Raw genomic sequence first — 26405 nt, 5'->3', positions numbered from 1 at the left:
TCTTGTTTTTTCCTTAAGTTCCCCGTTCGTTTTCTTACTTGGTTTGGCGACGGCGAGGGCGATGTAAAGACGAAGGAGGAAGGAAACAAAATATATTACGCGAGTCAAAGTTTAAGATATTTGATGTTACAAAAAATTTTGAAGTAAATGTGTCACATGAATACAATTTTAAGATTTTCTACGTCTATTTTTTTTTGTCAATAAGGGTTTTCTATGTCATAAAAAAATATTGAGGTAAATGTCATTGTGTCAAACAGGTGTAAATTTAGCATAAATGCGTTACGGTGAATATAGTTTAGAGTTTGATGGCTTTACAGTGTCTTTTTATTACTTTTATCTATATATGATTCTATGGTAAAAAAGAATATTATATTTTACAATGTCAAACTGATTTTCTCTATATAAAGATCTATTTTCTATCGATCTCTTTAAGTCGACGGCACCATTTATCTCACTTTTTACATTTTGAATTTACCTTTGCTATATAAACTTATACATTGAATAACCCTCACACTGTCTTCACGTGCATATATAACCACTCTATCGTTTTGTTTTTCATAAATATTAACATGATTCGGGGACACTGTCGTCGTTATATAAATTTTTATTCTACACTTTTTTATACGACAATTTTCCATCTTCACGCTAAAATGATATCACTAAATAAATCTAGTAGATAAAATTCACGGTATCATCTCAAAAGCAGTTGCGCACACAATTGCACGCGAATAACGCGAGCATGAAAACTAATATTTAATTGCAAATCGTCGTAAAATTACATTAAGGATTAATTGTACCCATAGAAATTTAGTAGTCATGGATTCTTATTTTCACTCCAACCTAAAGTCCACCCAATATAAACATGAATATTTTTTATTGGCATAACATGTTTGATGATTTGACAAATTTAGCTCGTTATTATAGCAATTTAATTTTGGATAGACTTATCACACGTAAAAATTTAGAATTTTGTTAAGTTAGACAAGCAAAAGCCAATGATTTACTTGAAAATTTGGTAACTTTCAAGCAAACAAATTAGCTTAAAATTAAGAAGTAATTTAATTTGAGAAAAGTCGGTGAATGAGATGATAATTTTATTTAAAGTTAATAAATCCAAGATGACGGTAAGACGAACAAATAAAATTTGGTCATTTGCAGGAAAAGTTAGTAATTTTCATACCATGAATGAGAATTGGTAACTTTATGTAAGAGGTGATAATTCTATTTGACTGTTGCCTCGGTCACTGTGCGCTGCAACAGAATCGACAACTTTTCCTGAGATTAAGAAATGCCCCACCGGTACTTTAAGAACCTGACCAAGGCGGCTAACCGTCGGTTGCCTCCTCCGGTTCCGCTGTTTATCCATGAATCCTCTGTCTGCTTTCGGCTGGCTCCCGGTGGAAGAGGATGGTGCAGGCTTAGTGATTGAGAACCGGATCTTACCGGGAACATTGAATCTCTCAAACTGAATGATGCCCCCGCCCCGTGATGTCGGATCTAGAGCAATCGTTCCCGGATTATACGCACTGATCCAGGAGCAACTGGATCAAATGGTCATCCTCTAACCAGGCCATTACACATGCTCTACGTGCCTTCAAAAATTAATTCACCTTCAAAAGATTGCAGATTATAAAGGCCACCAAACAATCCTACATGTTAACGCTTGGTGAAAGGACAATGCTCTCCAGTAACTTGATTCAGGTGGCATACTGTAAATTTTTATCAAATGGGCATCTCATGAAAGCATCGCTAATAAGAAAAGGAAACTTACAACTCACAGGATTATAGTAAAGGCCAAAGGACACTCTTTTTTTATTGGAAAAAAGGTGGGAAGGGACGACTAGCGCCAGCAACTCCCTTTGGGTGTTATTATAAGGATAACACACCAGGTACGGAATGCTCGCTTTGAGCCATAATTGCTCTACAACACCCGAGACCCAAAGGTCTAGCCCATTCCACAATCCCACCAAGATGCTAGCAATCAGAAAGTCTCTCAATTCAAGGTATGCTACAACTAGGCAACGCAACACAAGTAGTTTAGAGGTTCGCTCATGACGGAGGACACTCTAGTATGCTTGAAACGTGAAATTATGGTTCTTACATACCGAATAAAAGCAAACTTAGAAAGTAAATGCAATTTAAACTGCCTTAAGCAAATTTTTGAAAAGCAGATGAATATGGCCAGAAACACCACCTACTACCAGCTTAAATACAAACTCGAACCACCGGACAGATCCTTTTAAAGCAACATAAGGAAGAATTTTCAAGATTTAAAAGAAATGCAGCACTGCAGAACAGTGGTCCATAAATTGAGAGGAAGCGTAAATAATTAAGAAGAGTAACTAGACCCCAAAAGCTAGAAGCCCAACAGTAGAATGGGGATACGAAAACAAGATAGTTAAGATTCTTGAATGAGTTTAGCACTTACCCATAATATGAACCGATAATCCACTGTACATCATGGTTTCCCTTAACTTATTTTGAAGAACCTTCAAACTGATCCCTCAGCAACTCGTACTTCTTAAGCTCGGCCATGGAGAGGGAAGGGGAGAGTTCTCCCAAGACCTGCCAAGGTAGAACCGAATTCAGGCATATACACTTCAGGAAAGCATATTCTTGTCATTTGCTGCTCTCATGCATGATAATGAATTTGAACACCAGATAAGAAGCAAAAATAGTTATGACTTGAAATTTCTGTTCAGGAAGAGGCACCACCTGCCATGCATATCAATGACTAGTGAATAGTGAATTTCATAATATTAAACTACCAAATACTCAAGATCATGTTGATAAAAGCGAAATTTTTCAATGGAAGGGCTTAAACCAGGGTCTTGGGAAGCATCGCCATTACTGTGGAAGTGGCAAATTATTCTCTTTCGACATGATCCCAAAAAAAGAAAACTTCAATTCATTGAACTTTGGTCTTACTTTTTCAAGGGAATGTCATACCATCACAATTATTGGCTTCCAAGCTAAAGTCATTCATGTTCAGATTTCTTTAGTTTATATAGGATTAATTGATAGATAGATTTTTTACCTAATGAAACTATGGATAACTTTGCCACATCAGATATAATCAAATGGGTGCAAACAAGACAACTACTCCTGGAGTACAGTTGGCCAAAGATCTCAAGACCTAGGGTAGAACACGGTACACTCCTCCTGTCTCGGACAAAATTGCAGGGATAACCCTATGTTGGGAAAATTTACTTGGACACCCCGTGTCAGAGTTATTTTATGGAGCCACCAAATTTCTCTGACTGATGTCACATTCAGAGGTTGTTGCAGTACCCTAGAATTCATAATCCTAGGTCCTCCCTTTCTCTTTTGTCTGAGAAAACCCTCTTCTCCTTTTGCAGCTGAAAAGGAGCCTGCTACATTCTCTTTTGCCAAGGTATCGAGATTCAACGTTAGCGAACATTACGCATTGAAATAATAGAAAACCATAACAGCTTATGTTTCCTCTTTAATCTCAGAATATGTTTCTGAACATTTTGCATGTTCAATATAAGCTTAAGTTTGTTTTTTCGTGGATACCAGCTTAAGTTGAGCTGCTCAGTCCTGTAGCCGTTAAAATCTTTCAGAGCAGTCAAATAAATCATTTACTTTGAAAGGGACTTCCTGTTATCATTCCTAAAGAGTTGGTCAATCAAAGTTTCTATTTCATTTTTCATCACTAAATCCCCATTTTTGTCTTCTTCAAGCCAAATTTGAGGGGCATCAGGCACCATATTTTTTATGGCTTCGAACCCCCTTCATCTTATTCTTTTTATGTGAGTCCCTGAATTAAGCCCTGTAGAACAGTGGAATTTTTTTATTGTAGACAAACCCCTACAAACAAAAAAAGTGATCAGATAGAATACTAATGTTTTCCTATATTTTGATTATTAAAGGGTCAAAGAGTTATTACCTCTACAAAATCTTCATATCCAACCACAACAGAGTCGGCTGCAAGGTCCTTGGAAGAAGAATCTACGTCTGAACTCAAAACCTGCACACAAACCATTATAAGAAGCATAAACATGCACCAAGAAGCCAATGTCAAAAATAAAAAGTAAGTAAATTATCTAAAAACTTTACATCAGTGTTACGGAAGACACAACACACCTTGCTCTTTGCAGCATGAAACCAAGCATCTGCACACAGGGCATACATGTCTGCACCAGTAAAATTTGGTGGACATTTCTTTGCTATGGAGTATAGAGATACATCTTCATGCAATTTAAACTTCCTTGTGAGTGCTTTCAGGACCCTGGAAAAGGTCGTACAGAAACTGTAAAATCCCCAGGGAACTATACAACGAGTGCAAACAGAAAGTGGCTTCCACAAATGGCAAATGCAAAGATAAAATTCACCGTTCACGATAAGATGCATCAGTGTTGACCCCAACATAGAGTAATTTGTCAAATCGACCTGGCCTTAGAAGTGCTGGATCAATAAGATCTGGTCTGTTGCTAGCCCCAATTATAAACAAATCCTGACATGCCAAAAGAATGTAAGGGTAAATGTACTCTGCTGAGCTAGCAGAAACCTTGAGAAAGTTAAATTGGGAAAGATAATTGGAGGAGAAAGTATAAGCATCTTCACTGTAAATAACCTGCGTGTCATCATTTAATCCGTCGATTTCCGCAAGCATCTACAATAAGGAGATACCCGTGTTAATTCAATAACTCAGAGTGGAACATAACTATAAGCTAACATGAACAGGTTTCTCTCTTCACCTGAGAAACAACTCTATCCATTACGCCACCAGAATCTCCAGAAGCACCACGAGCTGGAGCCAGAGAATCAAGTTCATCAAAGAAGATAACACAAGGACGAGCAGATCTTGCCTGCATAACATGTGAAGCATCTCAATATTAACTTTGGAGCGAGAAAAATTATCAAGAATAACCTCAATTGAACATTTAAAAAAATCTTAAGAGGAATATTGAAAATAAAGCAAAAATTTCACCTTCTGGAAAATATCTCGGACATTTTTCTCTGACTCTCCAATGTACATATTAATAAGCTCAGGTCCTTTTACACTAAGGAAGTTCAGGGAACACTCTGTTGCCACAGCCTTTGCTAACAAGGTCTGGAATTTGGAAAGAAATCAACAGATAACCATGCATACCTTGTCCATCTATTAACAAAAACCTATATGAACAAAATGAAAGCAGATTTCTGGACAATGCCGGCAAACTGAAATATGACTTCAGAACTCACTTTTCCGGTTCCAGGAGGACCATATAGAAGAACACCAGATCGCTTGCGCAATCCCGAAGAAAACAAATCCTTGTGGAGTAAAGGCAACTGCATTTTGACAATACCTCAGTGAGTATAAAACTTTTGATTGGATCTGTACTGGTTTTACTTTTCCTTATTTGTTTCATACAGGTTTACTTTCAAACTTCTGTGCTAATTGAAACTTCCACCCAAAAATGAGAATAAAAAGAGTACAAGGAACATGCAAAATCTACCCAAAAAAGGAAAAATGATGGAAATGACTAGCATCAAACAATACAAGCGACCAGCTGTCAGAGTGATAACTTGATTTTCTCATTGGCACATATATAAACCACAATTTGTTGCTTACACAGCATACAACCCCACCCCTGGACTTTCTCATTGACATCACTGTAAATAAAGCCTTTGAATATACATCTTCAACAAAAAACTAGTTCCTTAGACACTTCAGTTGAATTCTTGTACAAACCGCAAAAGGTGTTAAATTCCTGGATATAAACATAATGTCATGTTTAAACCAGCTATTCTTGTGTAACTAAAATAAATTGTCCAAGAGATGGCATATTAAGCAGATAAACAGGGTAAATATGAAAGCAGATGCTGAGGACAAGATGAGAAAATATGGCAGAGATGACTTCTTTTTATCAGAGTCGACCAAGGTATATATTGATCTTGAGGGTGGCGTTATGCATGATCAGCCAAAAACTTCAGTGGCTAGAACAATTTCATATCTTGCAGCGTGTCTTGCAGAAAGCCTACTTCCAGAACTAAATTTTCATTGTTTATGCATTCTTCATTGTTTCTTTCATCTCAGTTTAGATCAAGGATAACTTGTGGTCAAACAAAACCTGCTATATGTGTAAACCCCACCAATGTGAAAAAAAACCGATGCATAAACCACACCAATGTATAAACCTGCTAAATATTTCTGTGGATGCTCTTCAGTAAGTGTAGTCATGGAAGTCAATGATATGGAACAATAGGCATTTTCCCTTTAAAAGGAACAGGGATAGGCCTGATTTATCAACTAGAACTGATGACAGATATCAGAAAATAAGATCCCACCTGAACAGTATCCAAAATTGATTTTTTTACGTCCTCAAGACCTCCGACATCTTCCCACTTCACATTAGGAACCTGTGACAAAAGCTCGAGTTAGGGTGCATCTTCAAGTAATAGAAGATATGATTGATGTTATTGTTGCTCAGTCGACTTACTTTAGGAGTGCCCAAAGCCACTGCATTCCTCTTCTTTGACCGTTCCAAGGCTTTAGCCATATCATCTTTCCTGAGAACCTGATCTACAGCCTCTTTTACATCATTTTCCGGCACAGTTTTGTCTTCTGCAGATTTGTTATGAAAATCCCCAGAATCAACTTCATTTTTATGCAAAATGCTCCCTGGTATCATGTTTGCGCCAGCATCAGCAATTAAAGCGTTCAGGTCCCTGGGAATAAAGCCAGATGTCTGTCCGACTATATCTCTTACAAAATCTTCTGGACTACTCTGCAAGAAGCAATCTGAATGGTCAAAGTCAACAATCATATGGAATGAGCTATACTAATGTAAAGCAAAAAGATATATTGAAAATAGGCCCATCTTTCCTAAATTCTCAAAATCCTTGCTTGCTATGAAACATATATTTAATTAGAAAATAGAGATTTAAGATAAAAAGGGGCCAGTTAGTGTTGCAGCACCCAAAAACCCTTTCAGAGAATCATTGGAAAGCTAATCGAACGAATAATAATTATAAGAACATGCGCCAGGTGACCTTAACAATTCCAACCATCACCATAGATGATGCCTTATTTCCTGACTTTAAAGGCATTATAGGTGCAATTTAACTCAGAGAGAGAGAGAGAGGAGAGAGAGAGAGAGAGAGAGAGCATATCGCTTCAGAAGTTAGGATATATTTACGTACATTAGGCAGCAGCTCAGAAATGCCCTTCAGTGACTGGCTAAGCATCTCGACCCTTTGTTCCTCAGTTAAAGGACCCATAGTTATCTCATGACTGAAGCAACGTCTAATGGTAGGAGGTAGGCCTTCAGTGCTATCAGCAGTTGCAACTAAGAACACCTTATGTGCATAAGTATTTGCAGACTGCTTCATGAACAAAATGTAGATGCACCAGTTATTAAGAAATTCTGAGCAATTCATGGCACAAACATTGGAGATATACCAAAAGAACACCCATAATCAAAATTTAAAATCATCAGGCAATGAAAACCTTCCTCTTGACAAGGACTTCAAGTTTCAGGGTTAGAACCACAGAATCATTTAAGCCCAAGATCCATATTTAATTATCATTGCAAACAATTAACACATTTTCACCATCTATTGGAGCTTAAATGTATTTGTGAGTATAAGAATTCAGAATATACTGAAGCATACTTAGGAAACCATTGGAGGGACTATGGGAGGGTATTTTAGTGACTACACTTCTTTCCTACATGAGCATTTTTCATTATTCTGCTATTTAGGTTAAGCAAAAGTTGTTGATTAGTGTTTGTCTTGTTAGTCTCTTTTTCCTATTCTTGTGTATTCCTCATGGTTTTGAACAGTTTTGTTTAAGTCATTTTATCTGATAAAAACATATTCAGCAAAGTTTTGTTAATATTTATTCCCAACAATTGTACTGCCCCTTCCTCTTTGCTTCTTTGAATTGTAGCGCATCAAAATCCTTAATGAAGGGAAGGTTTTTAAAGAAGAAGAAGACTTATTGTTCCTTGACTAAGGTCATTAAAAGGATATGATACATTTAACAGATTACAAGCAAATAAGTTTTATTCTTCTGCGAAAGAGCTTGATACTTTCTATTCGTACCAAATCACCATTCAAGTTTTCTGAGGCATAAACATCCTCATCTTCATTATCTTGGGTAGTGAATTCCCTTATGACTGATGCAAGTTCAGAAGAGATGCCATTTTGATCATTTGGTAAACCTTCATTAGATCCCAAATTCCGAAAAGCATCAAAGTGGCGGAGGAGAAGTATTGACGGTGAATATCTACAAAAGGCAGCAAGAGTGACTCAGAGAGGAAAGAAGATCCTTTTTCCCCATAAAATGTGAATAGAACCAGAAATAATAAAATGTCCAAGGAAGAGCACGCCCTTTACTCATTGTTATTGAATGATTCATTTTATGAACCAACATGAAGAAAAAAAAAAACAACTCAAGAAATTACTTCGGTACCTTTGTGCAGTATTAAATGCTTCAGCTAGGGCAATGGATGTTTTTCTCTCAGAGGAAGACATTAGACTGTTACAGCTGAACTCCACTACATGCAGACCCAATCGGCGAGCAACAAACCTAACTATTGTTCTCTTCCCACATCCTGCAAAATCAGTAACTAAAAACCTAAGCAACAAGAAACTCAAAGACAGATAAAATGTCAACAAACAATGCAGTGTTAAGGACATCTAACTTAAAAATTCACTTGCCAATTACATATCATTTTTGGGTTGCATTCACCTGTCAAACCAGACAACAACACAGCCACTCTAAATTTAACAGCAAGCGCTGATGAACACAGAGATGGTGTGAGCACGGAGGCCAAAATCTTCACGGTATCTCCTTGCAAGGGTGCAAATGTTTTTGGGCGGTCACAAAGTAAATCTGGAGGAACGCCAGATGGGACATTCCCTCCAAGAACAAGGGCAGTTTTAGTGCGGTTGACTCGAAGAACAGGGTGGTCTGATGGTTCCATAGCCACCACCTGAAGATCACAAACTGTCAGTGGAGCCAGCCTTCGCATTAAATTTTAAGATCTCTTTCACATATCACATTCAAATCATGGGAACAATGAGAGCATTTACCTTGAAGTAGATGACATCATCATTTGGCAACTTTTGGCTGCAGCGAATGCAAATAAATGAGTTGCAAGTCCATTTAATCTTAATACTGAAAACATCACCTATCGCTAGATGTCTATCTATTTCAAAGTAGTTCTGTAATGCGAGATCAATCATTTCTTGGCGAGCTTCAGCTTCAATTGATGAACTTCCTTTAAGAGATTCAATGGTGCCACATTCTGGTATCTTCACAAAAGAAACCCGCAAGTGTGACGCGTAGTTTGGTAATTGTCCCGGAGGTTGAAGCTCCACGTCAATTACCGGAACTTCACCACCCTGTTCCGACATTCCATTATCAACCCTAGCTCCGAAGAATGATGTTAAAGTGTCTCCTCCGTGGTGAACTAGAGTTCTGAAGCATGATAGGTGCAAACCGAGGTTAAATGCTAAGAAAGGAGACAAGTAGGCTACTTCGCGGTCTGGCAAAGCTGGCTTAGTTGGAGGGAAGCTACACGACGGGAAGATCAACAATTCCTTCTCGCACTGGGAAAAGGGAAGCTTAACTTGATGTGAGTGCTCGGGTGCGGACGGAGGATCAAGAACAACTACTTGAGCCATTCTCGCAGAGTTCGTGTCGAGATTCCTTATATGCACCTAGTCCACAAAATGAAGTATAACTAAGTCAATGACCGGGATCAGAACAATTTCACATGCTTCCAGATGAAGAAGTTGGTAAAAACGTAAAAACAACATTTTTTCCCGGCAGAAAGCACCTCACTTTTCGTGAGGAAGATACTCCATTTGACTTAACAGTCTCTTTTCGTTCGTTCTCTCCTTTAAATTCCTTTGTGCCGAAAGGAAATCACAAGCAACCACCAAACATAGCTTCACAATTCCACAACCAGGACAACCATCCCGTTTTATAGTAAACTGGATACGTCTACTGTCGTGAGCTCATCCAGGCAATCACCAAATTTCCACTGCAAAGAGCCGACAGCTTAAAGTAGCTTCGGGTACTTCACATACACCTGCACCGCCAGTTCGACATATCTATGCTAATGCACACTTGCTAATTCGTGTGTTTAAGGAATCGAAGAAAGACGCTAATGATCATCGACAGCGCAAGAAACCTTCGCGTCTCCCGTCCAACTCGATCGCATCAGTTGCTTAAAACGACTGCCAAGGAAAGCCAATTCCAAAACCCGATCACATCATCTTCCCCGACATGCCTCCACAGTCCACACCTTCAAACACCGATTCTCGATGCTTCGAACTCGCCCTTCTTCTCGAGCGAGAAAAAGAGAAGAAAAAGAAAGAAAGAAGATTCCCGAAACCTTACCAGCGAGCCAGAAGCGATGGACAGTCGCTTCAGAGCGGACGTCGGGAGCCCGACCAAGGCCGCGTCGTCCAGCTTCGCCAGCCTCGGGTCCGTCTCCTGGGCCCTCTCCCCCGCGAGCCGGAGGATTCCGGCGGGCAGCCTCAGCTCCGGCGGGAGCTCGGCCGCCTCGAGGCGGGACGAGGAGGCGAGCACGGAATCGACAAGGGATTTGGTGGAAGAAAGGAGGAGAGGCCTCCTCCTCCGCTCCACCATTTCTTTCTCGGGCACGGAGGAGCGAAGCCGAGCAGCGGCGGAATAACCGTATGTTTCGTCGGAGTTTGGGGGGAGGAGCGAAGTGATCCTTTACCCGCGACTCGAGGATGATGACGGGGGAGCGATTTACGGCTAAGTTGTGTCGGCTGACTCTGAAGCTGCGTGAGCGTTGACTGCTTTTATTAATAAATAGATAAACATAGAAGACATTTTTGTCGCGGTTACACAACACTGTAATTTGATATTTAAATATTCTAATGCGTATCTTTGATATCATGATATGTATTTCGGGTTATGCAATTGAAACGAGAGAGCACTACTTCTCGGACATTGGATTTGTCATTGGGTTTGATGCACCTAGGGGACCGGTGGATCCGTTATGCGACTAGATGAACCGACAGGCTCGAAGTCAACGATCTCGAATTGAGCTCAAATTTGATCGGCTGAAGCGAAACGGCGTGCTGATCAATACTCACTGCTGTTGGCCGTGACTAACGATGGATTTTCGCGATTCGCGATAGTTTAGATGGATTTTTCTATTAATTTAGTATTTTTTATGGGTTAATTTAGTAAAGGGCAGTTTCGTAATTTTGCGTTTTGATATTTATTAATCCTAGTAGGGTTAGGTTTGGGGATATATAAGCTTGTTTTAGGGTTTCGTTTGAGCAGACTTTGGATATTTTGATTTTTAATCGATTGAGAGAACAGTTTGTTCCTCGTTATCGTTTCGATTCTTCTGTTTAGCCTAATTTCTTTCGCGCTTCGGCATCAATTGGTATCAGAGCATAGGTTATCTGAATCAATGGCTGAGGAGAATCGAGGTGGTCAAAGGCAGCGTGCTCGTGGAGGTCGGGGGCGTGGAGTCGTTCCTGATGCAGATGAACAGCCGCGTCTGAGAGACTTGCGAGATATAGAAATTCAGGAACAGAGAAGGCGAATCCAGGATTTAGAGCGACGTCTTGCGGAGGTAGGGCTTGACGCTCAATCCGAAGAAGAAGCAGAATCTGAGGATCCATCCGATGATGAAGAGGAGGACGTAAACCCTTTCGGGGTTCTGAACCAAGGGCGGAATCGAGGAGTACGACCTGGAAATCAGCGCTCTTCTCAAAATTTCGGGATGAAGATCGAGATTCCCGAGTTTAATGGTAAGGCTCATCCTGATGAGTTTATTGATTGGTTATATACGGTAGAACGGATTTTTGATCTTAAAGACCTAGCTGAGGGGCAAAAAGTGAAGTTAGTGGCTATTAGGCTGCGAAAACATGTTTCGATTTGGTAGGAACACGTGAAAAAGCAACGCGCTAGAGAGGGGAAGCCAAAGGTGGATCGCTGGGAGAAGATGAAAAAGTTGTTGCAAAAAAAATATTTGCCTACTCATTATAAGCAAGATGCGTTTATCGAGTATCATAACGTCAAGCAAGGTGATAAAACAATTGAGGAATTTACAGAGGAATTTGATCGCTTGCGGATGCGTTGTGATGTGGCGGAGGAAGACGAGGAGACGATTGCTCGATATCTGGCAGGGCTGCGATATGAGATCTCTGATGTTGTCCAATTACAGTAGTATTGGACATACGAGGATGTGTGCAGACTAGCCCTAAAGGTGGAGGGGCAATTTAAAAGAAAGAGCAGTAAGTCCAAGTGGTCTAGCAGCGATTCTAAGTGGTCAGGCAGCAGTTCCAAGTGGTCAAATAAAGAGTCCTGAGGGAAAGCAGGGAGTTCTTCAGCCACGGCGGTAGTTAAGGGCGTTGGTTCAAAATCTGCAACAAAAGGAGAGCAGGGTAGTGCTGGATCTAGCAGGGGAGGAGCTGCAGGCAAACGATGTTTCAAGTGTCAAGGACTCGGGCATTTTGCTGCTGATTGTCCGAACCGACAGTTTGTGACACTTGTAGATAATCCAACTTTTGATGAAGACCAAACTTATGATGAATCTGATGGAGAGCAAGAAGATGCGGATCCAGATCAGGAGGACATTGTCTATGCCGATTCTGGTGAGTCTTTAGTTGTGCGTCGGATTTTAAATATTGCTGAGGTAGATGATGAATCGTGGCTCAGGCATAATATCTTTCATACTAAGTGCACTAGTGGGGGAAAAGTGTGTAGTATGATAATTGACGGGGGAAGTGGCGAGAATGTGATATCTACCACTATGGTAGAAAAGTTGGGGTTGAAAACTATCGAACATCCTCAACCATATAAGCTGTCATGGCTTAGGAAGGGGAATGAGGTAAAAGTGAGCAAGAGGTGTTTAGTGCGGTTCTCGATTGGGAAGAAATATACTGATGAAGTGTGGGGTGACGTAGTTCCAATGGATGCTTGTCATATTCTGTTAGGAAGACCTTGGCAGTTTGACGGGAAAACACAGCATGACGGATTCAAAAATACGCACACCTTCAAGAAGGATGGTCGAACCATTACTCTAGGTCCTTCAGATTTGAGAAAAGAAGGGAAAAGTAATATGCTTTCCAAATCAGAGTTCAAGGAGGAGGCGGAGAATGCCCCAGAGCTTTTTGCTATTGTAGTCATGGAGCAGAATCTTGATAGTCCAGAAATTTCAACTCAAGTTCTGCCTATACTTGAGGAGTTTGCTGATGTCGTACCAGAGGAATTGCCATCTGGATTGCCACCCATGAGGGACATTCAGCATTGTATAGATCTCGTTCCAAGAGCTGCTATTCCTAATAAGGCAGCTTACCGAATGAATCCTAAGGAGCATGAGGAGATGCAGAGGCAAGTGCAAGAATTATTAGAAGAGGGTGCAATTCGAGAGAGCATGAGCCCTTGTGCAGTGCCAGCTTTGTTGGTTCCTAAGAAAGACGGGTCGTGGAGAATGTGCGTGGATAGGAGAGCTGTCAACAGGATCACGATCAGGTATCGCTTTCCTATCCCGAGATTTGATGATTTAATTGATCAGCTGTATGGAGCGACTATCTTTTCGAAGATAGACTTGAGGAGTGGATATCATCAGATTAGGGTGCGTCCTGGAGATGAGTGTAAGACCGCTTTTAAAACTCGAGATGGTCTATATGAGTGGATGGTGATGCCTTTCGGGTTATCTAACGCGCCGAGCACCTTTATGAGACTGATGAATCAGGTGTTTCGTCCTTTTATTGGCCAGTTTGTCGTCGTATATTTCGATGATATTTTGGTTTATAGTGCATCGACTAATCAACACTTGCAGCATTTGAGAAGGGTGTTCGAGACATTGAGGGAGCAGAAATTATATGCTAATACCAAGAAGTGTCACTTCCTGACTGATCGTGTGACCTTTTTGGGATATATAGTAACTAAGGAGGGCATTCAGATGGACCCAGCTAAGGTTGAGGCTATTACAAATTGGGAGATTCCGAAAAATATTCATGAGGCACGTAGCTTTCATGGGCTTGCATCTTTTTATCGGAGATTTGTTCGGGATTTCAGTATTATTATTGCACCTCTGACGGATTGTCTGAAAGGAAGTAAATTTGTGTGGACTAAGGAGGCAGAAGCTGCCTTTCAATTATTAAAGAAGAAGGTGACTGAAGCACCTATTCTCGTGCTTCCTGACTTTAATGAGATTTTTGAGGTGCATTGTGATGCTTTAGGTGTTGGTATTGGGGGTGTCCTAAGTCAAAAATGTAAACCTGTAGCATTCTTTAGTGAGAAGTTGAATGAGGCGAAAAGAAAGTATTCAACTTATGATAAAGAATTTTATGCTATTGTGAGAAGTTTGGAGCATTGGAGGCACTATCTTATTTCGAAAGAGTTTATCTTATTTTCTGATCATGAAGCCTTGAAATACATCAATGGGCAGCACAAATTGAACGCAAGGCATGCGAAGTGGGTGGAGTTCCTTCAAGTTTTTAGTTTTTCCATCAAGCATAAAGCGGGAGTGCTAAATAGTGTGGCAAATGCATTGAGCAGAAAACACTCTTTGGTGTCTACGATGCAGGTAAAAGTTCTAGGCTTTGATACTTTTAAAGATTTATATGTTGATGATCCTCATTTTGGGGATATCTGGAGAAAGAGCAAAACGGAGCTTTTTCAACAATTTCAGATCGTGGAGGGTTACATATTTAAAGGTAACAGATTGTGCATTCCTCAATGTTCTTTGAGGGAATCTATTATTATTGAGGGACATGCACGCGGTTTAGCTAGGCACTTTGGCGTGGATAAGACGAAGGCCTTGTTGAGTGAACATTTTTATTGGCCTCGGATGGAGCGTGACGTGACGCGTTTTATAGAGAGGTGCAGGGTATGTCATGTGGCAAAAACCAAGAGTATTAATGCTGGACTGTATATGCCTCTACCTGTTCCAGTTGCACCGTGGGAGGATGTCAGTCTTGACTTTGTCTTGGGTTTGCCAAGAACGCAGCGGAGTAAGGATTCAATAATGGTGATTGTCGATAGGTTCTCAAAGATGGCCCACTTTGTCCCGTGTAGCAAGTCCTATGATGCTTCACAGGTTGCTCGATTGTTTATGCAGGAGATTGTTAAGCTGCATGGAATTCCTAAGTCCATAACCTCATATCGTGATGTGAAGTTTGTGAGTCACTTCTGGCGCACTCTTTGCAGGTACATGGGCACAAGTTTGAAGTTTAGTTCCCCTCATCATCCTCAGACTGATGGTCAGACAGAAGTTGTCAATCGAAGCTTAGGGAATTTGCTGCAGAGTTTGATTGGAGATAATCCGTGACAATGGGACTTGGCATTGCCTCAGGCATAATTTGCATATAACAGATCTGAGAACCGAACTACAGGCAAGACTCCTTTTGAGACTCCTTTTGAGGTGATTTATGGGCGTAATCTAATTATTCCATTGGATCTCACACCGATACCAGTTCTCAAGCAATTTGGTTCGGAAGCTGAAGAACATGCAAAGCATATCAAAGAGCTGCATTCCCAAGTCCATAATCAGATCAATAGGCAGAACATGAGATATAAGCAGCACGTGGATATACGCAGGAAAAGAGTCGTCTTCAAGGAAGGTGATCTAGTTTGGATTCACCTTAGGAAAGAACGATTTCCAGCCGGTAGGTTTGGCAAGCTTCAACCTAGAGCTGATGGACCCTTCAGAGTTTTGGAGCGAATTAGTGACAATGCTTACAAGATCGATTTGCCGAGTAAGTATAATGTATCCGGAACTTTTAATGTAGCATATTTGTCACCTTACTACGCTGAAGAGAAAGAAGATCCTGAAGAGATTGACGACAATGAAGGCGAAGCAGATTCGAGGATGAATCTCTCTCTAGCAAGGGAGGATGATGCACCTAGGGGACCGGTGGACCCGTTATGCGACTAGACGAACCGACAGACTCGAAGTCAACGATCTCGGATTGAGCTCAAATTTGATTGGCTAAAACGAAACGGCGTGCTGATTAATACTCATTGCTGTTGGCCGTGACTAACGATAGATTTTCGCGATTCGGGGTCGTTTAGATGGGTTTTTCTATTATTTTAGTATTTTTTATGGTTAATTTAGTAAATGGCAGTTTCGTAATTTTGCGTTTTGATGTTTATTAATCATAGTAGGGTTAGGTTTGGGGATATATAAGCTTGTTTTAGGGTTTCGTTTAAGCAGACTTTAGATATTTTGATTGTTAATTGATTGAGAGAACAGTTTGTTCCTCGTTATCGTTTCGATTATTCTGTTTAGCCTAATTTCTTTCGCGCTTCGGCATCAGGGTTGGTGGGCACAAATGGCTCCCTACTTAGGATTGAGAATGGTACTCGATGTCTATGTCGATGGATCTTGTGTCGGCGAGGCGATAGATCATAGGTTCCATGGGAGCCAAAAGCCTTCCATATTTTTTCAAGATTTAGAGCATGCTCTTTCTCGAGTAAGGATGAGCGCAATCGCCTGGGAGCCTAAAAGCCCGAACTGATTTTTTCGAGTTGAGAGAGCCGGAATATTAGGCTCATCTTTTTTTTTTGTTTGGGCCCAAAATGGCCCCCCAGTTCCTTCCAGACGAATTTTAAAAAATTCGAGCAGAAAAGCTCGCCATCTAACTTCATCTCTCGCATCGAAGATGGTTTGGTACTTTTCATCATATAAGCTAGGCTGAATGCCCCACGTTGTCTTTTTACTTATTCATTATGGATCGATAGCCCTTAGACGCTTAAGGCTATGGCCGTGGATTAGGCCCCCGGGAGACCCCTCTATTTTGACTAACATACTCCCTTTTGTTGGCCTAATACCCTAAAAAATCTCCGACTTTAGCTGTTGTCCCAAATTGACTTTTTGTCCCATAAAAAATCTTCAACTTTATGTCATGTCCCAATTCTACCATTAACTTTTATTTGTCCCATAAAAAACCTCCAAACTTTAGGTTCGGTCCCAATTCTACCATAAATTTTTTTGTCTCATAAAAAATCATCAATTTTATGTATAGTACCCATTCTACCATAAACTTTTATCGTCTAGATTTAGGTCCAATTTCAATTTCACTCTAATTTTTTTGTCTCGTAAAAAATCACTAACTTTACTTGAGTCTCAAATCTCATGTTCATTAACCCTCTATCAAGATCGCCCTTAGTGATATTGCGCTTGGGACACTTGAACAGCTCGTGCTCGGTAATGTTCCATCTCTCGCGATCGAAGAGCTTGTGCTCGGGACTCTCAAACAACTCGTGCTTGGAAGTTTTCCATTTCTCGGTTGTGAAGGAGAAATTTTGGAAGTAGAGCTAATGGGGACAGATTTGTGACTCAAGTAAAAGTTTGTGATTTTTTATGAAATTGAAAAAATGTTAGGGTAAAATTAAGATAAGACCTAAAATTGAAGGTTTTTCACTAGACAAAAAAATTTATGGTAGAACTGAGATAAAACCTAAAGTTGAGGGTTTTTTATGGAAAAAAAAAAGTTTATGATAGAATTTGAACATGACCTAAAATTAAAGGTTTTTTATGAAATAAAAGGTAAAATTGGGATAAAAATTAAAGTTTGAGGTTTTTTAGGGTATTAGGCCCCTTTTGTTTGATGTCCCTCGTACTAGGGGCTTCTTAAGATGGATCCCCGAACTCCATAAAGAACACTACTTATTCACTAAACACTTTTAACAAAAGTCCTAAATGAGTTTAAAAGAACCTAATAAAAACAAGGGTTAATACCACGAAAAATCACAAACTAGTACACCTGTGATAATTTTACCCCAAACTAATTTTTTGACAACCAAAAACCCCAAACTGGTACACTTGTGACAAATTTACCCTCAATTTATTTCTATTAAATTTTACTGTCAAATTACTTTGTTAAATGACACGCGACAATTAAGTGATGTACCAATTACATGTTTTACCCTCCATTTATCACAAGTATACCAGTTTGTGATTTTTTATGGTATTAATTTAATTTAACGGAAACTAACGGAAATCAGATTTATCATAAATGTACCAATTTTTGATTTTTAGTGGTCAAAAAATTAATTTGGGGTAAATTTATCACAGGTATACCAGTTTGGGGTTTTTTGTGGTCAAAAAAATAATTTGGAGTAAAATTGTCACAGGTGTACCAGTTTAGGGTTTTTTGTGATATTAACCCTAAAAACAAAATGAGTGAGTGAAGCAACGACCTGAGGTTCTCCAAATTCGTTTATTCGAATGCAGCTTGTAGATTTGAAAGTAGTGATATGTTAATCAATTTATATACATATATTTGGATTAGAAATATAATAACTAAATCCATTATTTTTGCATTATTTTTTTAAGATTAAACAAATCACAAGCTTAGGCCTAAACCGACCGATTTAGTTCACTCCAGGCCGGCCAATTTCGCACTACTAGGCTTGGCTAAAAAAATTCTCGCGGCCCCACCGACCCGATCCGTGCTCGCCCCTATTATCGGGTCAGCTTCTTGGTGGCCCGGATGAAGTGCAAGTGCACCATCTAAAGCTGGGAATGTCCTCAATCTGATTTTTGAGTCCTAAGATCCTGGTACTAAGTAGTCGTGGACAGATCTCTTAAAAACAGGACCCACAGAGTTTTGATGAGCTAACCTGAACGAGAAACGGAAGATGAGAAGCGTGACCATTTGGTGTTGCCCCTGATTCTGAAGAACCCAGTTTCTCTGCTGCTGCGACATTCGACATGTCTGATTATCTGCTTCGGTCATTACGCTAAAATATCAATCACTCCAGAAGCGACATGAAATTCCTGACCCACCACCCTACCAGTCGACGACGCTTCAATCTCCCTCCGGTCAGGGTTCCCAAACTTCTGACCTCTCAATCCACCACTGATTCCGCTTGTCGCAAGACTGGTACCCAGGGACTATCTGAGCTCTCGATTCTTTCACTTCCATGCGACTTCAATTTTGCACTAATCCTGGGATGTCTCATCACTGAACATTCGTAACATTATGGGCTTCCAGAAGTTAAATTTGGCTATCTTTGCATATAAGAATATCAAAAGGCTTCGGTAGACTTCGAATTAGCAGCAGAAGAAGAAAGCATGAAAGGGCTACTCTTCTCATTGAATGGAAGGTTAAGTTTACACAGAATAAGAGGGTCAGGGTGGCTCCGACTGTCCAACTCAACAAATGGACCCTATTCTCTTAACAAGTAAGTAAAAACTCCATGCGCACAAATCCCATCGGCTGAGAAAGTAAATGTTACCGGGGGCATGTGATGGCAGAGCAGGAGCGCATCTTCTGCATAAGTTCAACATCAATTTTCTGTTAAGGAGCCCCCCTCCAGTTTGATTGCTAGCCCAACAACCCAAAACTATGGCCACAAGGCACCAGAACTCAGCCGACTGTTGCAGTAGCGGCGACAGACTCTGCTAGCTCTTCAAGTAGTTCCTTCTGCTCCATCGCACCGCAAGCCTGCAAGAGAGTTTTTGTGGCGAGGAACTCAATTTCTAGCAGCAGCTCCAGAGAAATGTGAGATCATAATAAGAATCATGTCAAGCCTAGTCAAATTCACTTTTAGCCTTCTTAAGAGATTTCAACATCACAGGACTTCCGACAATTGCGGGACACTAAAATTTCCAGCAAAAGGCTAGGACTTGGTAGTTCCCTCCTCTTGAGATACAAATTTTCATGATTAAATTCCTAAATCGCTTGCTATGGCACCTATTATATGTATATTTAACTTTTAGTTCTGTAATTCCACAGAATCATTGAGTTTAAATTTGCTCTTGATTTGCATTTTACCAACACAAGTAGACCGATGTAACTTCTTCGTTTCACAAGACGTGTATTGCCATTGAATCCATAAGCCCGCAAACGGGAGGGGGTAGTGACCGACGACAGATTGTGCAAGAATATACCTGGACTGCGCTCTCGATATCACCATTGAGAAAAGATGTTAGCTCAAAGTTCATCTTTAACCTATGGTCTGTGACCCTGTTATCCTGACAAAATATAGTACATCAGAATTACCATTTTGGAGCAAGACGAGATTTATATCATCAACTGTCCTTTTAAACATATCCAGAACCAGATACAATAAACCTATCCACTAATAGAATCTCAACAGCTGAACCAAGGTGCAGAATTCTTACGATGAAACCATATTTTTTTATACCAGGCAAGCAAGTGTTTTGTTGACCAATGTATAAACAGTGCATTTCATGTGCGCTCTGAAGAATTAAAAAGGGCCAAACACATCTAGTGCTTCAAATATCCCCAAAAGGGCATGAAGGCACATTCATACACAGCTTGCTTAAAAAAACAGAGGAAAGACAAAACTGTTGACCACATACTTTGTAGTTGTACGTCCTAATCTTTTCTGCCCGAGCCCCAGTGCCGACCTGCACATGATAAATAATATCACAAAAGGACTCATCCAGCGCGCAAAGAGGACAATTATGAAAACTACCCACTGTGGCATTCTAAACATATGCCAACCATGCCAGAAGAAATTTAATGCCACTCATCCACGAATCTACCATTGGCAACTAAAGGGTAACAGAAATCACGCTTACTAAAAATTCATAATGGAAATCATGAAGCGCATTCCTAGTGAAGTTGCAAAAGAATAGGACAGATCACGCATTAGCCTGACAGAGATGTATCTACCAAACCTGTAATTTTCTCTGATTTCTTATCTTCTCTTGCTGCTCTCTTACTTTCATCTCGTATCTGTCACAGGGTACACAAAAATTATATTTTGGAACACAAAGAATTGAGAAAGAAAGAAAAACAAGGACAGAAACCTTTAGATAAATAGAGCCAATGAAGGGAATATCAACTTCAGCCAAAAAAGAGCTATTGAAACTAATTGGATTCTATCAATAAGCCAAAAATAAATATACCACAAAGGAAGGATTATAGCGGTTCGAGAAAAAGGGACAAGTGTTGACAATGTTAGTTGCCCTCTTTTTGTAGTAAACTGATTGTGCAGACAATACATACAATTTTGCTCGCAGAAGCTGCATAGCCCGACTTTTGTTTCGAAGTTGTGTCCTCTCTTCAGTACAGAATATACGAATTCCTGTTGGCTTATGAAAAAGATCAACAGCTGTCTCAACCTTATTCACATTCTGACCTGTAGCAGTAGAAGTACCATCAGCTGAAAAATCAACTTTCTGAAACAAGATTAAATGGTGCTACACATGGGAGGGTAATCACTATTCCGTAAATATGAGCAATGATCGTCTAATTGTTGTCCTTAATGCCCAATCCTTTGACCAAGGAAATCATAATAAAAGAAATTACTATTCATCTTGATGTCTATTGAAAAGTACCTCCAGCACCACCGGACCTTGCAGTTGTAAGTTCAATATCCTTAGGGTCAATAACCACATCAACTTCATCAGCCTAATCCAAAATATGATAACGATTAGTCAATTGCACTCCCTTTAGAAACAAGAAGAGTATACTCATATAGAAAGCAAGTTCAAACTTATCATGCATATATCAAGTCCAAAGTGCCCAACTAAGCCTAGCACAACAGCATTACTGAAAAACATAACTGCCTTTTTACATATTGCGGTACTGAGAAAGCTGGTATTTTCATAGTCACCATGCAAGTTATTGAAGAAATGCAGCCCACAAGACAGAGTCCTAACCAGACTTTTTTCTACATCCCTCATATACAAAAGAACTTTAGGCATATCAAGGAGCTACTGAAATAACAGGAGTATTTCTGGAAACAACTTTTGCCACTGGTTATCAAAGAACATCGACGTGAACAAAAAATTTGGCCATATACTATCACGTATTGAAGTCCACGAAAATCTACCTCTGGCATGATGGCTACTGTGGCAGTTGAGGTATGCACACGTCCTTGTGCTTCTGTCTGAGGGACACGTTGAACACGATGCACACCTGACTCATACTTCAATTTGCTATACACTCGATTACCTCTAATCTCCATCACATAGGTTTTATACCCTCCTTTTTCAGCCTGTAAAGAATGAAAACATTGCCTATATATCCACAAAGCACAGAGCCAACTGCAAACTTTGGGTAGTGAAGAATGTATACCTCAGAATAGGAGACCAGGTAATATTTCCATGAGTTCTGCTCACTATACTTCTGATACATGCTTACCTTAGCAAAGGAGCACAAAGAAAGATAAAAGTGTGTTCCAGGATAACAGTAAGAAAATCTTTACTTCATATAGATGCAAATAGGGCCAATAAATGGATATGACTATTAAGTCTATTCAAGTTCACCCTCCAATACGAAAGATACTCAATAATTTTGAGCAGCATGAAAGTCAATTTTTCTGACAATAGTTTGACCTCTCCCCCCTTCCCCCCAAATAAAAGTGTGTGTTTCAGGATTTGCAGCAACACAAACTCAAATAACCAGTAAGAAAATCTCTACTTCATATAGATGCGAATAGAGCCAATAAATAGACATAATTATATTCCATTCAAGTTCATCCCTCAATACAAAAGATACTCAATAATTTTGAGCAGCATGAAAATCAACTCTTTTTCTGACAATAGTTTGACCTCCCCCCCCCCCCCCCTCCCCAAAAAAAAAAAACAAAGAAAAAAACAAGTATATCAAATGTACTTTCTTAACAGCATTTCAGAGTACTATAAAGAATCTAATGCCAGCAATTTAACCTCTTTAGAGTGAATTCTGCTCAGCGAGTATCGAGTTTTGAATGAAAAAACATATAAAAGAGAGTGCACTCCAAATGAAAAAGGAAACATATACCTACAAGATCACCAGCCCAAATCCCAGCTTCATCTCCACCAGTGCCAGCCCTCACTTAATGAAAGAATAAGTAGAGATATTGTTTTAGTAAATCAAAAAGAGGAAGTTACCGTCTAAACATGTGAGCATCTATCAGCCAAAACACAATTTTAGGAAAAATGTCGTGTGCAAACCCAATCCCCCAAATGCTCTCCTCTAGACTAAAAGATAAAACAGGCCATGCTCTGGCTGATAAGTTTAGGACGAGTTTGCAGGCAAAAAACCTCATGTCATCACTTCTGCTTGAGCTTCTTCTTGTTAAGTTTTTGGCATTCAGTGCATCAACAGAAAGGTAAAATCTATTTAAAGTCTAAACATACAACCTTGGGACCAGCGACTTTTTAAATAGGCATTCTGCTGTAAAAATAGGGGCAGTTTTCCTTTCTAAATTACAGAATTACTTCCTTGCAAACCCATGAAACCTAAAATGGGATGCGTCTCAGAGTTTCCCCACATGGCATGCCATTCTAAATTGTAAGTTATAGCTGTAAGCAAAAGTAAATTCTGAACGTGACTGAAGTTCTAGACCTCATAATGAGCTATCACCTAACTAGATATAAATCATTTATTTTACTTATTTGATGTAGGATTTTATTTCACTTCACATCTAATGGGCAATCTACCAATAACTCTCCATGAATGTTTGCGATCCAAATAACATGGCGTGGCCATGTACATTCATTAATCACAGGTCACAAGCGCTATACAACAACTTCTATTAATAACAGCGTTGAAGTGACAGCAAAAGATAGTGTCCTGCAATTAGTTATCAGTATTGCAGTTATTGTGATGAAATAGAATTCTTCCAGCCGACTATGTCAAATGGAAAATGATCAAATAAATAGCATTAACTGAAGTAAATGATGTCACAGAGACAACACCCAAGGGTACATATAATGATGATTCAGTCCAAACATCAACCATTAATGTAAGAGTACTAAGTTTGTGTTTAATTTGTGCTTATTATAAGCGTCAATTTAGCAGAAGCTTGAATTGACATACACCCTCTAATCCCTCTGGTTATGGTACAAATAATCAGGAGCAGACTTCACCACGTATGAAGAGCGAAATTACAAAGCAAAAGTACCTCAAGTATGATTAAACAACCAGATCTTGCAGTTGTTACTTATATATTCCTCAAGAATTATCCCCAATTTCTCCTCCGTGATGACATTAATTCATGGATATTATGAGCTTTTACATCCGATGTTTTTAGAAATCCCAAAAACAAATGTGCAACAAGCTACAAGGATCAAACAAATAATTTTACCTTCAAGCATAATGTTTTTTGAATCGAGGGGATCGCTTGGAAGCAACAATACCTGCAGGTGCACGGACAAGGGCCACATGAGATCGTTGCTCCATGACGAAGTAACAAAAAATGATAACTCTAATGAAGGATACAAAAAGGTCAGGCTGTATTAACCTTAAGCTTCTCCTCAATCTCCTTAAGCTCATTCTCCAAAGAATCAATTTCAAAAGCTATCATCTCGGCCATTTCTCCACCATCACCTTCCTCCTTTGCCAAAGCTATACATAGACACAAGGAAAACGGAAAATTTAACCAAAAAGCTCGAGGTTGCCAAAGATTATTCGGATAAGCCAACCTTTCGTGTCTTCCAGATTCTTTTCACAATCCTTAAATCTTCTATACATCGCGACAACCTACAAAGCAGGGCCATTACACTATGTTCAGCAAAAAAGCAAACGACCACAAAGAGGATTCGACTCTCGCCACGGTATGAGTAGAAAAAATCACACGAGTAGTACCTCGTCGAGCTCCGACACAGACTGAGCCAGCCTTTGATACTCGCCAGGGTTCGAGACTACTTCAGGATCAGCTAGCTTGACCTGCAATTTGCCTCTAGTTACAACCACGACGTCCACGCATTCACCAAACATCAGCACCGCGTAACGCTCCCGAAACACACGATGAAAACAGCTAGATTCACGGATTGCGCCCGGAAACAAGCGTTCGCCGATTCGCAACGATCACAAGTAATAGCAATAACCTTACCGACAGGTCTTTCCAAGTCTTCTCGGCCGATTCCAGCTTCCTGACCAGGAAAGGCTCCTGCACATGCATCACGGAAACACCGAACACCGCATCAGCTCGACGGAGCGCTCTCGGACGACAAATCAGCACAAAAGCATCGATCGAAAAAGCAAAAGATGAGCCTAGTTTCAAAGCGCCTCGGAAGAGCAACGGACCGCCATGCAGACGGTTCTCGGCGCCCTAGGCGCCGGCGGGGGCCGGAGGAAGGCGGCGCTCCGGCTCGAGCGGTCGGCGACGCCGCGTCGGCGCCGGCGAAGGAACGTCCCGGCGGAGAAGCTCGTCGTGCAGGCGTTCATTTTCTTGAGGGCGGAAATGGGTGGGTGGCTTGGTTTGAACTTTGAAGCCGGAAACGCGAGGCGAGCGTTATCGGATGAGGCTTTACCGACGGACTGTTTGGAAAGCAGGATAGTCAAACCCGTTACAGGGATAAGGCTGCGCTGGAGCCGAACGCTCTTTTCTTTTCTCTTTTTCTTTATTTTCTTTTTCCGCGACAAACAGAAATGAAGGCGCTTTTTGTTGAAATTTTACGTGAACAAAATATGGGTAATATAATAGAATTATAGCACTTGTCCTCTCATATTGTGCGTTCTTGTTGAATTATAAGTCAATACTTTTATGCTAACATTTTTTTATGTCTATTCCAAAATAAATTTCAACTTTTCCGAGTCATTTGACAATAAAATCGAAGCTCTTTTAATAAAAATAAATATTTTATTTTCCCATATTTTATTATATACGAAAAATGAAATAGAATAATTTGACTACTCCACGGGAAGAGCAGCAGAAATTTACTCTTTGTCTCAAACACTATTTCTTCGGGGTATAATTTACAATGAAATTTCTTCACCAATTTGGAAGAGAAAATTCAGCAATTGCACAACACTAACTGACTGCACATGAAGGGAGGCCTCTTACAGCTCCCGCTCACTTGGCACATTGACAAGACCCAAAACAATAATTTTTCTTAGGCAAGAAAAAAGGGCAAAGTCTAACTGTTACGCCGTTACTCTCCTAATAAAATTTGATTAGTTAAATTTTCATCAACAATAGAAGTAAAGCTTTCGGTGGACTATATAATGTTAGAGTGTCATTTACATACAGGATTGAAGTACCCAATCTGTTGATCAATCGGCACATAAATTTCTTTCCCTAAAAGTATGTACAATTTTGACTGTTAAAAATACTCTAATAATTTCTCTATCTAAAAAAGGAGAATGTCACCAAAATTGAGTGAGGGCATTGATTTTTGAAGAAGGTAAATGGTTGCTTGCGAGTCCACCTCTACAATAAGTTTGTAAATGCCCAAAGAGATGGCCATTTTGAGACCCAAAAAGTACCCCAAGGTCGTGCAGATCACGAGTAATAAAATTTGTTATACCTTAAGCTTGCTAGCAAAATCTTTTACCAAATAGCCTTGCATAATTACAATTCCTAAACATTTGTAAAAATGTTTTAGAGGATTGGGGATAAGAAGAGTAAAGAAATCCGCAGTGATTTTACGTTGAAATCTTTCGTAACTAGTAAGTAGACGCTAGTGAAAAGCCAACCACCAGAAGCTTCTAATCCCTTGCGGCTCATTCAATTTCCACACTAAACTCTAGAGTTT

General features: G+C 39.9%; 2 protein-coding genes across 7 annotated transcripts; both read right to left on the bottom strand.

Annotated features, from left to right (window-relative positions):
* Positions 1 to 1077: 1077 nt before the first annotated feature.
* Positions 1078 to 19337, bottom strand: LOC115681746 (peroxisomal ATPase PEX6). Of its 6 annotated transcripts, XM_056312089.1 has the most exons (18): positions 19202 to 19337; positions 18584 to 18927; positions 9046 to 9675; positions 8702 to 8945; positions 8423 to 8564; positions 8053 to 8236; positions 7150 to 7332; positions 6447 to 6734; positions 6295 to 6366; positions 5209 to 5295; positions 4955 to 5077; positions 4722 to 4832; positions 4598 to 4636; positions 4356 to 4477; positions 4108 to 4252; positions 3911 to 3991; positions 2429 to 2565; positions 1078 to 1610 (listed from the first exon to the last, which is right to left on the bottom strand). In XM_056312089.1, the coding sequence occupies exons 2-17, from the start codon at positions 18674 to 18676 to the stop codon at positions 2476 to 2478; spliced, it is 2634 nt and encodes an 877-aa protein (XP_056168064.1). In that variant the 5' UTR covers positions 18677 to 18927; positions 19202 to 19337; the 3' UTR covers positions 1078 to 1610; positions 2429 to 2475. The 6 variants fall into 6 exon arrangements, 5 of the variants coding, with proteins under 5 accessions (XP_056168064.1, XP_030461665.2, XP_030461673.2 ...); XM_030605805.2 differs by lacking the exons at positions 18584 to 18927; positions 19202 to 19337 and adding an exon at positions 10361 to 10674; XM_030605813.2 differs by lacking the exons at positions 18584 to 18927; positions 19202 to 19337 and adding an exon at positions 10361 to 10674 and having other exon boundaries at positions 7150 to 7329.
* Positions 19034 to 25135, bottom strand: LOC115682963 (peptide chain release factor APG3, chloroplastic). The gene is made up of 15 exons (XM_030607333.2): positions 24955 to 25135; positions 24761 to 24817; positions 24514 to 24594; positions 24351 to 24408; positions 24170 to 24273; positions 24014 to 24065; positions 22709 to 22758; positions 22018 to 22083; positions 21773 to 21937; positions 21276 to 21348; positions 20944 to 21076; positions 20613 to 20670; positions 20292 to 20339; positions 19857 to 19940; positions 19034 to 19410 (listed from the first exon to the last, which is right to left on the bottom strand). Exons 1-15 carry the CDS (start codon positions 25093 to 25095, stop codon positions 19333 to 19335), a joined length of 1248 nt encoding a protein of 415 aa, XP_030463193.1. The 5' UTR covers positions 25096 to 25135; the 3' UTR covers positions 19034 to 19332.
* Between the last annotated feature and the right edge of the window lie 1270 nt (positions 25136 to 26405).

This window comes from Syzygium oleosum, unplaced genomic scaffold (genome assembly GCF_021117445.2).
Source record: "Syzygium oleosum isolate NSW1041296 unplaced genomic scaffold, Sole_v2.1 Sole_v2.01, whole genome shotgun sequence".
Classification (NCBI taxonomy): domain Eukaryota; kingdom Viridiplantae; phylum Streptophyta; class Magnoliopsida; order Myrtales; family Myrtaceae; genus Syzygium; species Syzygium oleosum.
Note: the sequence above shows the minus strand (reverse complement) of the source record. Positions and strands in the feature narration are given on the sequence as shown.

Coding starts and splice junctions, on each gene's coding strand:
- LOC115682963 (XM_030607333.2), bottom strand. CDS start 25,095: ATGAACGCCTGCACGACGAGCTTCTCCGCCGGGACGTTCCTTCGCCGG. Junction 24,409..24,513: donor CTGTGTCGGAGCTCGACGAG/GTACTACTCGTG, acceptor CCTGCTTTGTAG/GTTGTCGCGATGTATAGAAG. Junction 19,411..19,856: donor ATATCGAGAGCGCAGTCCAG/GTATATTCTTGC, acceptor ACTCTCTTGCAG/GCTTGCGGTGCGATGGAGCA.
- LOC115681746 (XM_030605805.2), bottom strand. CDS start 10,612: ATGGTGGAGCGGAGGAGGAGGCCTCTCCTCCTTTCTTCCACCAAATCC. Junction 7,333..8,052: donor AAAACTTGAATGGTGATTTG/GTACGAATAGAA, acceptor TTGTTCATGAAG/CAGTCTGCAAATACTTATGC. Junction 5,078..5,208: donor GTCCTCCTGGAACCGGAAAA/GTGAGTTCTGAA, acceptor TCCAAATTCCAG/ACCTTGTTAGCAAAGGCTGT.